This window comes from Tauraco erythrolophus, chromosome 1 (assembly GCF_009769465.1).
Source record: "Tauraco erythrolophus isolate bTauEry1 chromosome 1, bTauEry1.pri, whole genome shotgun sequence".
NCBI lineage: Eukaryota > Metazoa > Chordata > Aves > Musophagiformes > Musophagidae > Tauraco > Tauraco erythrolophus.
In genome coordinates this window covers 2414969-2428477 of record NC_141465.1, presented here as the reverse complement: position 1 = coordinate 2428477, position 13509 = coordinate 2414969, and the positions used below count along the sequence as shown (strand labels likewise).

Here is a 13509-nt window from a genome sequence, read left to right as displayed (position 1 = left end):
GTCTGCTGTCAGTGTACAAAACAACTGGGACTGAAATCTTGAGGGGTGGGAGATGTGGGTAAATGGTAAATACTAGTTCGGTGCTGCTCTTTCTCACTCGTGTCTCGGAAGTAGTAAGTGATGGAGTGGCTGTATAAAAACTGCCAGTTCTGTGTTATTGTGACCTCATTTCTGTTTCCACCTGCTCTTTTTTCTTAAACAGTATTTCTGTGTGAAGGCCTCTGGGCTTTCATTTGGGAAGATATTAACACGCTCCAAGAAATCTCTGACCGTTTCAAGGGAGTGATGTGTGGGATTTGGAGATGATGGTATCTACAAAGAATCTTAATGGATTCTAAAGCTGGCACCAGTGCAAGAAGAATGACGGGAATGGGTTGGCTCTGGATGGTCTGCTTCTTTCATCTAGTCACCTCGCTAGAAGGTAAGAAAAGATTTTATATATTGCAACAACTTAACAAAATTTTCTCTAGGGGGAAAAAAAAGTGTACTCTCCCGTATGCTTATCCTAGTCCAGATGAGCTTTGAGTGTATGTCTTTCCATTTGATGGTTGATCACTATCTCCTGAGATGTAAAAAGATATTAGTATTGTTTCTAGTGGGACAGGCAAATCCTGTTATGAAGGGCCATTAATGGACATTTCTAGTAGCTATCTCAGAAGTGATAGTCTAAAAAAATAAACTTTTGCCTGGGGAATAAGCTCCTTGGTTTTGCTTTGCATGTATTTGATGCTTGTGTTGCTATTCTTGCACCGTGTTTGTGAAACTATCTCTCCATGTTTATTGTGTTCTACAAGGCAGCATCCAGTGGGCTGAAATTGGGAATTTTTGTCTCTGCCATCTGAACAACTTGCCTCGTGTAACAGGCACGGAGAGGATGCTTTGCATTAACAAGAAGAGGCAGTTTGTGCTGAGCCAGCAGAGGAGAGGAGGGAAAGAGTGGTGAAGACAGGAAAGAGAAAAGGTGGGATGGGGAAAAGAAAAGCCGAGAAAATGGGAGAAGAAAGAACAGATGATAGGAGGGAGGGTGAGGAGAGCAGGAGATAAGATGGGAGAGAGTTAGAGAAGGGCAGAGGTATTGTAAACATTCCTGTTGTTCGTTCCAAGAAATATCCTTGCAGCGACATGTGCTCAATGAACTGCACTGCTTTGTGATGAATGTTCATCTCTTGCTTATGTCAAAGCCTCTGAAAAAGGAGAGGAGGGAGAGAGAGAATCAAAGGGAGAGGGAGGGAAAGGAGAATTGTGTGAGATTTAAGAAAAAGTGGAGATGGGAAGAAAAAAATACTGATTTTTTTTTTTTCTTATTAATAATGAAGAGGAAAGCTTGTTAAAGCATCCCTTCTCTTAATAGGAGGGGAATGGAGTGGAAGGGAGTTCAGAGAGGAAATAATTGATGTAAGATGATAATACAAATTCTTAAATCTCTGCAACTCTGTCAATTGCTGATTTAAAAATGATTTTATAAAGTACTGTGTTATTTCTTGGTGTAACTGGGGGAGAGAAAATGTCCATATTCTCCACAAAAACTCAGTGATGCCTGTAGGAACTGGCACTTTTGGAATTCAGTGGTCACTCCTGTGAGTTTGTAGAGATAAAGGAATTTAGAAGGTGCCATGTGATACAACTTCACAGATTGCTTTGTGGAATTGCCTGGATTAAAATAGGGCAGTAAAATTCTGCCTATGGAGATGAAGCAGTAAAGGTGCCCATGAGCAATGAATTCTCAATTCAGAGTCAGGGGAGTCACCACCTTGCGTTGTGACCATACTACATGGTCCTAGGATTGCACTCCAAAGCTGATTTACACCTCAGAGGGAAGTATTTTTGGTGTGGTCAAAGTCAAAGAAAAATTATGCATTAGGGGAAGGAAAGTCTGATGATAACTCTGTAGAAAGTTTTGCTTTGCTACGGAGTTATCCATAAGGAATTTATCCGTAAGTTATCCATATGGAGTTATCCATAAGGAGGCTCCGGGGTGACCTTATAGTGGTCTTCCAGTACCTCAAGGGGGCCTACAAGAAAGATGGGGAGAGGCTGTTCAGGAGGGCCTGTTGTGATAGGACAAGGGGTAATGGTTTTAAAATAGAGGGAGGTAGATTCAGGTTGGATATTAGGAAAAAAATGTTTTACCATGAGAGTTGTAGAACACTGGAACAGGTTGCCTGGAGAGGTGGTGGATGCTCCATCCCTGGAGACATTCAAGGCCAGGCTGGACGAGGCCCTGAGCAACCTGATCTAGTTGGAGATATCCCTGTTCCTTGCAGGGGGGTTGGACTAGATGACCTTTGAAGGTCCCTTCCAGCCCTAACCATTCTATGATTCTATGAATTAAAAAGGCCCTTGGCCATTTTGTTGACTCGTTATATGTAGTAGAAACTTGAACTTTAGGTTTCAGATTTAAGGTGAAAAATATAGGTAACATCTAGTTTGGTCTTTAGTTTTTGTGAGGTTTCTTAGAAGTTTTACGTGGTGTCTAAAATACGGCTGACCTCTATCTGAAAAGGATTGACTGAGTGGAAAAATCAATCCAGGTAATTTTTCTTTGAAGTGTTCCTCAGGCATCTGAGTTAGATTTAAACAGTCGGAATGTAAATCACTTTTTTTGTCTCAAACTAAGGTTGGTTTGAAATTTCCTAACAGGGGAAAACCAATATGGATAAAACCTTAATGTAAATGGTTAAGAAAAGAAGGAGAAGCTGTAGAGAGGGGAATTAAAAGTAGCTGAAGTATTCAAACCATCTTTCTATGTGCTGTGAAGAGAGCAAATATTTTTTTATGCAGAATGCTTTTCAGATATAAGGAAGGCAGCATCTGTTTGTAGGACCTAATGAGACTTAAAACCCCTTAATGACTCAGAAGTGAAGAAGTTCTCGTAAGGAACTGAAAATCTTTTTGTTGTTATTGTTGTTAATGCATAAAAAATAACCATTAGGCTGAAATTATTTAGTACAGATCTGGTATTTGGACACACTGGTTTCACTAGGAATGAGCATGTCTGTCCAAAATTTTCCAGACACGATTTTTAGACTAGAAAAAACCTGCATGGGAAGCAGGATTGAAAAAATGTTTGGGAAACAGAAGACATTTGTAAACTTGTTATTTCAGCTTTATAAAAGGAAACAAGATTGCACAAAAGTTTCATTAGATGGCATTTATGGCCTTGTAAGAATTTTTTGAGGTTTTAGTTTGGGGAGTGTTATTTTTGACCTACATGCTGGGTGAAAAAATAGATATCTCTTTTTTTTCCATCTCAAAAACACGTAAAGAAATACATGGATTTTTTTTTTTTCTGTGAGTATGTATGTAATTACTGCCTACAGTTTCCCATTCCACGTTAACCATGTAGGTTAACCTTTCAGATTGTAAGAGTTAGTGAAGCAGAGAATTTGAGAATGCCTGATGGGCTACAGGCAACATAGCTGAGAGCAAGTGATAACTTGCTCATGAAATAGCTCTTACTAAGGCACAGAGCTGAATTTTCGGTGGAATATTTGTTTTAGTATGACTGAATTATAAATACTTGCAGCTGTAAGCACAAGTGGAGTTCATTTTTTCAGAACTCATTAAATATGTTCCAAAGGAATGATGCGTTCTGCGTGTGAGTGACTGCATTTATTTTACAACAAACTCTCCAGCCTGCAGAATGGCTGGACAGCCTTTCTAAATATCTTCTGGAAGTTCAAGATATAGAGAGGATAATTCTTCTGCTTTTTTTATTTTTGCATTAAAAGTGTCTCCTTGGCAAAAGGGAATATGCAAGGAAAAGGTGGTGAGGTTGGGAATTCTTATGTCACTTTTCCTCTACCTTTTCTATTAGCTGGTTGTCATCTTGGATTGTTGAAAATAGTGTATTGATTGCTCAAATTGGCTTGACTTTGAGTTGGAGGAAAACTATACATTCCTCAAAGGTATTCATCAGAGTAAAAAATACCATTGCCTGCCTTTTGTTGTATTATATGTATTAAAAAAATATTTAAATGGATGTTATTTTACTTCAGGGGGAAAAAAAAAGTAAAATTAATGTTTTACTTCAGTTCCTTGTGATTCACATGAGTTATTAAAATCTTAGCAAAGATTTTCTTTTATGTCCTTCCCAGTTCTTTCCTCACACTTCTCTGCATGACGTAATCTTTGCCACATGCTTGGAAAGCCCAGGGCAGAGGAATTAGAAGACAGTAGACATGAAGAAGGTGAACGGGACTGGTCTGGTGTGCAGCTTGCTTATAAGGGCAGGGGTGTCTGGGTTATCCCGTTGATCAGTCTCAGCAGCTGCTCTAGATTTTTGTTCCATAATAAATTATTCTGTAGTCCCTCTGCTAGGACATCCCTATTCCTAGGAGTGTACCGTAGCCCTGTGTTGGAACTGTTCCCAGCTGGAGGCCAGTTTTACAGTAGAGGCTATTCATGCTGCAACTAATACTGTTTATATTCGAAGCTAATTAAAGCTTCAAAGAAAAGGAACGGCATTCTTGTAGTGTATGGTATCTGGGACTTTGAGTATATGCTTCAGTGAAACCTTAGAAGACCCAAGCTCACTTTTCGATGTTTATGAAACAAAAAATAAGCAGGAAAACATAGATAAACTTGAAAAATCACACTGTACTGTCGTCAACAGTAGCCACCTTTATAGCAGTGGCAGCTGGAGAAGTTCTAGACTCAATAGTGGGTGTTTTGCAGAATGAAGCTCTTAAACTGTGGAAAAATACATATTATATTCTACTGCTAGGAAAGTTGTAGATGATAATTTCATTTGAATGCGTATGCAAAGTTGAAACTAAGCATTTAATGTGTTTTTTTTATTATTATTATTTATTTCCTGATGTCTGCATTTCCTGACGTCAGCAGAGGAATTGTGCAACGTGCTAATCCTGGCAGTTTCACTAGAGCTTTAACTAAAGAACAAGGGAGGTAAATAGAAAAATACAGAGTCATTCCTAAAGCTCAAAAGCTGTGCTACCTTGCAAATAGCTATTTCCATATCCTAGACCATTTGGCTGTCATTCCTCTTTCACAGACGGTACATAACTCCTGGTTGGAGAGAGAATTCCGCCGTGTGGATGACAACTTTGATGTTCTGGTAGTGTCAGCATTTTGCTCTGACATAGCAAGTAGTTAAAAGTATTACATGTCATGGTACTCACTAAATACATAATCCCATTGGCTCCAAATAGCTTTTTTTATTAATTGCATATGAGTGCAGAAGTAATACAGGAACATTCATTGCAGGAATGACCTCATAATATAGATTTATCCAAGAAAAAAATCAAACTAATTTGTCTCATATAGGTTGGTTTTGTGTATATTCTTTTATATTAGGAGGCATGTTTTGTAACTCTGTAGCTTGTTCTTTCACTTCAAGTCATAGCTGAACTGTAAAAAAGACATTTTTTTTGTTTAAAAAATAACAGCAATCTTTGCATGGAGTAGTTATGAACAAGTGGGATTTTTTTGGCTATTTTTGGTTTTTTTTTACTTGTTTCATCAACTCATTCTTGAAAAATAAAATACTTATTACAGTTGCACGTGTCACTAGCCATTGACATATTATTTACTCCACCACGATAGCTGTTTAGTTTTGGAAGAAGTTGTGTTGTATTTAAAGCTTCCCAAAGGTTTCACTTTATTGTGTCTCCAAGGAGTAGCCCACATATATAAATATATTTATTCAGTTGCGTGGTAAAAGGCTCGTCTCCCCACACTCAAGGGATCACAGAGGAACAGTGAAAGGCAGGAGAACCCGAATAATTTAACAGAGAAATAAGCACCGTGACCCAGCTTCTCCCAGGGCTGTCACAGGAGTGTGACCAGCCCGTTGAGTGGGAATGGAACCCGTTCAGATAAGTCAATGGAAGTGCTCTCTGGAGCACCTTGCAGATGGAGGGGGGTTACTGCCCACAGGGTTACTGTGGGGTTTTTAGTGGGAGGAACCACAGGTGGAGAAAGGTGGTTTTGAGGAGGATTAAGTGTGGGGAAAATAGGGAGATAAGGGGCCAGTGATGTGTAAACAGCCTGCTGGTCCATACAGCCAGTGTGGTGGTTTTAACCCTGCTGGCAACCAAACACCACGCAGCCACTTGCTCACCCTCCTCCACTCCAGAGGACAGGGGAGATAAGTAGAGGGGTAAAGGTAAGAAGACTCCTGGGTTGAGATAAGAACGATTTAATAATTGAAATAAATTAAAATAAATAATAATAATGATAATAGTAGAAAATACGAACGAGTGATGCACAGTGCAACTGCTCACCACCTGCTGACCAACGCCCAGCCCGGCCCCAGCTAGCAATTCCCGGAGGAGAGAAATCCCGAAACCACAATCCCAAAAGACAGAGAGAGAAAAATTCCTGGCTAACCCTCATTTATATATTGAGCAGGATGTTGCATGGTATGGAATAGCCCATTGGCCAATGGGATCAGTTGCTCTGGCTGTGTTCACTCGCAGCTTCTTGTGCACCTGCACACTAGCAAAGCACGGGAAGTCGAAAAGTCCTTAATTTCTTAGCAAAGACTGAAAACATCAGTGGATGATCAGCATTCTTCTCATACAAAATCCCATACTGTTGCTCCAAAACCTGGGATCCGTTATATGGTGTGCAATACGCCTATCCACACACAGAGTGGAGGTGTTTTCTTTTATTACATATATATGGGTGCCTCTTCCAAGACAGCACACCAAAGTTCCAAATCAGCAATTATTTATACACAGAACATTAATAGATTCATTATTATAATACATACACATTGTTATTCTATTAAATGATTGGTTAAAATTGCTTTGCCTAGGGTGCAAATTAGAACACAGGCTTGGTTTCCTACTTTTGTTGTTCTCTTTTGAGTAGGTGGTCAATGAGTCAGTGGTCATGGTCTCCCCCTGTCAGAATTACCTTCCCATTACCTTGGCAGTTTCAGTAATTTTTTCTGGTTTGCTGGCCACACTTGGTATTTATCACCCAGGGAAACTTGGTTCATTAAAGAAATCACATTGTTCAGTACAAATCACGTTGCCAGGTAGTCTGCTATCCACTTTTCTATTCTGGGTAAATCATTAGCTTGTTCTGAAGGATGGGGCTTTACAGAGGTTGATTTGAAAGGACTGGTTATTAAGAACATTTTTAACTATTTTGATTTCAGTGTTAACAATACTAAATCCAAAACACGGCGGTATTCTAGCTACTAAGAAGAAAACTGACTCTATCCCAGTTGAAACCAGGACTACCTATCAAGCCTTGACCTGCACCTGATTGCCACAGTCTATCCTATCTTCTTATCAAATTCAATTTTTCACTTAATTCCCTGGGTGAGGGGGCTTTATTTTGTGTGCCTGGGTGTATATGTGGGTGTTTAAATGCCAGCAACTGGAATTGAACCACAGGTCATAGGGGCCCATGTGTCAGTGCTGCCAGCAACTGGAGAGACTGGAATGGATGAAAATCGACTGCCAGGAACTCGAACTGGACCACAGGTCATAAGATGTGTGTCTGTGATGCCAGCAACTGGAGTGAGTGAGCTTATATGAGTAACTCTGTGATCTCTAGCAAATACCAACCCAGACTAGCTGGTTAGTAGAGTGATTGGTTTGGGAAGTCAGGGAGACACCAGAGAGGCTGGGGGATGAACGAGATACCTGTTTGTATGTGCATGTCTCTGGAGGAGCTATCTACTGAGGGAATCAGGAGGTCTAGGCCAACTGTTGGGAAGCCCATGAGTTCTGGAGGTTCTTTGGGAGTCCTGTCTGGTTGTTGTGTATCTCTGTGCAACCAGAGACAAGATGATCCAAGGGCCAGCTCCTGGGAAGACTGAGTGTCTAAGGCCAGTTACTGGAGGGGTCCATAGCATGTGTGTTTCTGCATGTGTTTGTATGTGTGTGGAGAAATCTTTTGGCTGCTGCAGCATCCTGTGAAGGTTCTTTCCCTATGCAGGTTAACTAAAACACCTGTGGCTCGTTACACTGGGAAAGTTACCTTGAAACAGGTGCTGTAGCATTCAGCCAATCACTCTGGGAGATGGATGGTCAAGTGACCAATAGCCTTGACCCATCTAGCAAACCATGTGACTCCTGACTATTTAAGGCAGGGTGTTTACTTCTAAGGGTGAGGCATTTCCTCCTGAGTCTTGGAGGAGTGTGGGCCTTCCTTAGAGTAAGCCTGAAGCCTTCGCATTAGAGCATTGGTCTACTTGGAGCCACCTGAAGCCTTCCAGCTGCGACAACTGGTGACCCCGACGTGATCCAGCCGCAACTAAGATCTGAAGGTACGTGCTTCCGTACACGGGGCTCCAAGGGACGAACTGCAAATTAGAATGATGGGACAAAGCTCCACAAAAGAAAGCATGATGTTTTCCATTCTCAAACCTGCAATGACAGTCGCAGGGGCTAAAATAAGTGATGAAGCTCTCTGTGAGCTGTTAGATTGGGCGGCAGAGCATGAATGCCTGACCGACCTCAACACCCCCTTTAGCTCTGAAGCGTGGAAGCAGCTAGGGGATAAGCTAATCTATGAAACAGTATTTGGACGAAAGAACCTGACTGGTCTGCTACGTATTTGGGGAACTGTATATGATGTAATGCAGACATGGACGTAGAAAGGAAGGAAAAAGTATTGCCAGATTCTGATGAATCCACAAGTGAAGTTTCTGAAGGGGACGATGAATTATCTGAAAGGGGACTGACCACGGGTAGTGCACCAGTTGTGCCCCCGCTGTCCTCAGATATGGAGAAAGTTGTGGGGACTGCACAGAAGCTTTACCCCTCCCTGCGAGATTATGTCCAACCCAAGTGTCCTCCTTGTGATTTTTTGCGGGAATGCTCCTCCGGACAAGACAAAGCATCGGAGCGTCCCCCACCCTTCGCCCCAACAGCCTCCCCTTCTTCTGCATCTCAACCGGCTACTTCAGCCATTACAGCAGAATGTGTTCTTCCTACTGCTCCGCCATTGGCCCCTCAACCAGACCAGGCACCACAAGGACAGTTCCCAGGCATGGCACCCTGGTTTACTGCAACCTCATGTCCTGCGGCATCACCCATAGCGCCCGGCTATCTGCCACGGGCACAAATGGAGCAACCCCGAACAACGCATTTCATAATACAGCAGGTTATGGCAGGTTTGCAAGGAATGTCGCAACAACTAACGGCATTGATGGAAATGTTGCGGCAGGTTATTGCTGCCGAATCTGTACCGGGACAACCTGGGCTGGCCGTGCCAACCGGCCCAGCAACGACCCCGGAAGTGGCGCCAAGTATGCCACTGACAACAGCAGTGGCACCTTCACAGACAGTGGTGCCGACACAAGTTTCCGCAACCCAGACTGCATCTCCATGGACTGTTCCACAACCGGCCACAGCCTCCGCCTTTACACGACCCGTTGGCCCAGCGTCTGCATCCTGTCAGAAGCCATTGGACACACCCCTGCCTGATAATGTTTCATCACTGCAGGAAGCCGTGGCGACAGTCAGACAACAACAAACATGGCCAGCCCACAACCTGTCCCTGGACGCTTCCCGAATGCAAGGTGACTGTGCGCTCCAAAAAATTCAAAACGGTTCTGGGAAGAAGTCAAGAGGCGGGCTCTGGAGGCTGGCGACTGGGATCTAATAGAAAAAGTTGGGTTGCCTGAAAAGGGGTCTGAGCAGATTGTTCAGGGAAGTAATGAACGAACAGAGGATCTTATCCAAGCCTTCCCAGTACAAAAGGCGCTTCCTAACTCAGGTCAAATTGACAAACACGAAACCATCGCCTGGAAGGTAGTCCAAGACCTGCAAACCAAGGTAGCACAATACGGTTTAGACTCTCCTCAGGTCATGCAGATCATCAGGATATTAAATACTGACCTACTCTCCCCATTCGACATTAAACATCTAGGTCAGGTATTATTTCAACCAGTACAATATACAGGTCTTCGAGGCCAACTGGAGAAGAATGGCTGAGAGAGCTGCAGCCGGAAACATGCAATTACCCCCAACTGACCCCAGATACGGAGCTCCAACAGATGCTCTACTGGGAGCCAATGCTTTTCGCTGACCCCGATTTTCAAGCTACATGGCACCCCCAAGTTCTTGAGCAAGCCCAAAAGATCGGCGTGGGAGCTCTATTAAAGGGCATAGATATGGCTGCCCCAAAAACGCGGTATGTGAAGATTTATCAGGGGCAGAAAGAACACTTTTTATCTTTCGTAGAGAAAGTTGCTGCAGCCCTCGAAAAACAGGTCGAAGATGAAAACCTGAGACAACTACTATGTAAGCAGCTGGCAAAAGACAATGCCAATGAAGAATGTAGAAAAATCATAAATTCCATGCCAGGGGAGCCTACACTAACAGAAATGATCGAAGCATGCTCTAAGCTAGAATCTGAAAGCTATAAGTCTGCTCTGGCCACAATATCCTACGTTGCCTTTGCGATGGTTAGCAAACAAACCCATCTGGCAACCCCAGTGGCCCCTACCAAAAGAAAAATTAGTCGCCCTTCATCAACTAGTTAAGGAACAATTACAACAGGGACACCTTGAACCTTCTACCAGTCCCTGGAATACACCTGTCTTCGTAATTAAGAAGAAATCAGGAAAATGGAGATTGCTACAAGATCTCCGAAAAATCAATGCAGTAATGGAAAGCATGGGGGCATTGCAGCCTGGTATGCCCTCACCCACCATGATTCCAGCAGGGTGGGAAATCTTGATCATTGACTTGAAGGACTGTTTTTTCACGATCCCCTTACATCCTAATGACAAACCAAAATTTGCCTTTACTGTACCTGCGGTTAACAACGCTGAACCTGCAAAGAGATATCAATGGAAGGTCCTACCTCAGGGCATGAAGAACAGCCCGACTATCTGTCAATGGTACGTTGCTCAAGCTTTGTCCGGAATCCGTAAGCAGTTCCCTGAAGCATACTGCTACCATTACATGGATGATATCCTGGTAGCAGCATCCACCCAGGACGAGCTGCTGAAGATACAGCCTCGGCTACTCACTGCTCTGCATTCTTATGGATTGCAAGTGGCTCCGGAGAAAGTTCAACAGCATCCTCCTTGGAGATATTTAGGAGTCAAAATTTTGGACCAAACTATACAACACCAAGAGGTGCAATTCTCGAGTTCTATTAAGACCTTGAATGACGCTCAGAAACTGTTGGGCGTCATCAATTGGTTACGTCCCTATCTAGGGCTAACCACGGCGCAACTTGCGCCGCTCTTCAATATTTTAAAGGGGGACCCTGAGTTGAATTCACCTCGAAAATTGACTCCTGAAGCGCGACGGGCACTAGAGGAGGTTCAACAGGCCATTTCTGCTCGTCAGGTTTACCGAATAGATCCCTCCATTGATATTACCGTTTTTATTACCACTCCAGATTCTCATCCAACAGGTATCATTGGCCAATGGAACAAACAGTGGTCTGACCCCTTGCATATTCTGGAATGGGTCTTTTTGCCGCACCAACCAAAAAAGACAGCATCTACATTATTTGAATTAATTGCTTGTCTGATAATCAAATGCCGTCAGCGCTGTCTACAATTGGTGGCAGCAGATCCTGCAATAATTGTTCTGCCAGTACAGCAGGAATACTTTGAGTGGAGCCTTACTAACAGTGCTCCTCTCCAAAGTGCGCTGGAAAATTTCTCAGGACAAATTGCATATCATCTGCCTAGCCATAAATTGCTGCAATTGGCAAGATCGACAAGCTTTACCTTGCGGCCAAAAAATAGCCGAGTGCCAGTACAAGGACCCACTGTCTTCACTGATGGGTCTGGGAAAACTGGGAAAGCTATTGTTACCTGGAAGGAGGAATCTGAGTGGCAGGTGCTGGAAGGCCATGAGTCAGGCTCAGCCCAGTTGGTTGAACTGAGGGCTGTTGCCATGGCCTTTCAACGGTTCTCGCAGGTACCTTTGAATTTGGTCACCGATTCTGCTTATGTGGCTGATATAACGCAACGCTTAGATTGTTCACTTCTGAAAGAAGTGAATAATGCGGCTCTGTTTTCTCTGTTAAAAACCTTATGGTGTGCAATTCAAGATCGAGTTCACCCATATTACATCCTGCATATCCATAGTCATACTAATTTGCCAGGCTTTATAACGGAAGGCAACGCCAGGGCTGACATGCTAGCTAACCCCGCATGGGTAGCACCTCAGCCCGATAAGATCGCACAAGCCAAGGCATCGCATAATTTCTTCCATCAAAGTGCACATACCCTGCAGAAGCAGTTCCACTTAACGCCCACTGAGGCTCGGGACATTGTCAGCGCTTGCGCTGACTGCCACGGACTTGCGGCACCTCTGCCATCGGGGGTAAACCCCAGAGGCCTAAAGGCCCTGCAGCTTTGGCAGACGGATGTAACGCATGTTCCTGAATTTGGCAGGTTTAAGTATGTGCACGTGTCTATTGACACTTTCTCCTCAGCTATGTGGGCAACTGCTCATACTGGGGAGAAAAGTCGCGATGCCATTGCCCATTGGAAACTCGCTTTTGCGGTCTTGGGCGTGCCTTCTTCTATAAAAACTGATAATGGCCCGGCCTACGTCTCACAGAAGACGCGGCAGTTTTTACAACTATGGGGTGTAAATCATACTTTGGGTATTCCGCATTCTCCTACTGGCCAAGCCATTGTTGAACGCGCTCATGGCACCTTGAAGCGTGTTTTAGAAAAACAAAAAGGGGGAATGCATGGAGAAACCCCACAGAGTCGCCTAGAAAAAGCGTTATACACAATTAACCATCTTACGGTGCCATCAAATTCAAATAATCCCATTATTTTGAATCACTTTCTTTCGTTGCAGTCTTCAGGCGAGACGCACCTGCCCCGAGCGAAAGTCTGGATACGGGACCTACTCACTAAGACGTGGGAAGGCCTGTATGAGCTTATTGCTTGGGGTCGTGGGTATGCTTGCGTTTCCACAGATACTGGGATACGATGGCTGCCCGCAAGATGCGTCCGCCCTGACCTGCAACATCGGAAACAGAACAGGCAACATCCGAACGATGGCCAGGACGGAGATCATCCATCAAATGACCCTCCTAATGGAAATAATGACATCGGCCATCAACCTGTTCCTTCCACGAGCAGAGACTAAATTTCAAGTCTCCGTCGGAGTCAGAATTAATAACTGAATGTACAACTGGTTTGCTAGATGTATCTCCCATGGTATTGCTGAAAAATCTCCCTGCTTGATTCAAATTAATCTTAAAACAAAAAGGGGGAATTGTGGAGAAATCTTTTGGCTGCTGCAGCATCCTGTGAAGGTTCTTTCCCTATGCAGGTTAACTAAAACACCTGTGGCTCGTTACACTGGGAAAGTTACCTTGAAACAGGTGCTGTAGCATTCAGCCAATCACTCTGGGAGATGGATGGTCAAGTGACCAATAGCCTTGACCCATCTAGCAAACCATGTGACTCCTGACTATTTAAGGCAGGGTGTTTACTTCTAAGGGTGAGGCATTTCCTCCTGAGTCTTGGAGGAGTGTGGGCCTTCCTTAGAGTAAGCCTGAAGCCTTCGCATTAGAGCATTGGTCTACTTGGAG

The 13509-nt window shown here is 43.6% G+C and overlaps 1 protein-coding gene across 1 annotated transcript in view; it reads left to right on the top strand.

The window, feature by feature from the left end:
• The first annotated feature begins 327 nt into the window (after window positions 1-327).
• Window positions 328-13509, top strand: part of EPHB6 (EPH receptor B6) — a 56478-nt gene continuing 43296 nt past the window's right edge. The window contains exon 1 of the mRNA XM_086614848.1: window positions 328-421. Within this exon, the coding sequence (XP_086470974.1) occupies window positions 328-421 (94 nt within the window). The remainder of the gene's footprint in view (window positions 422-13509) is intronic.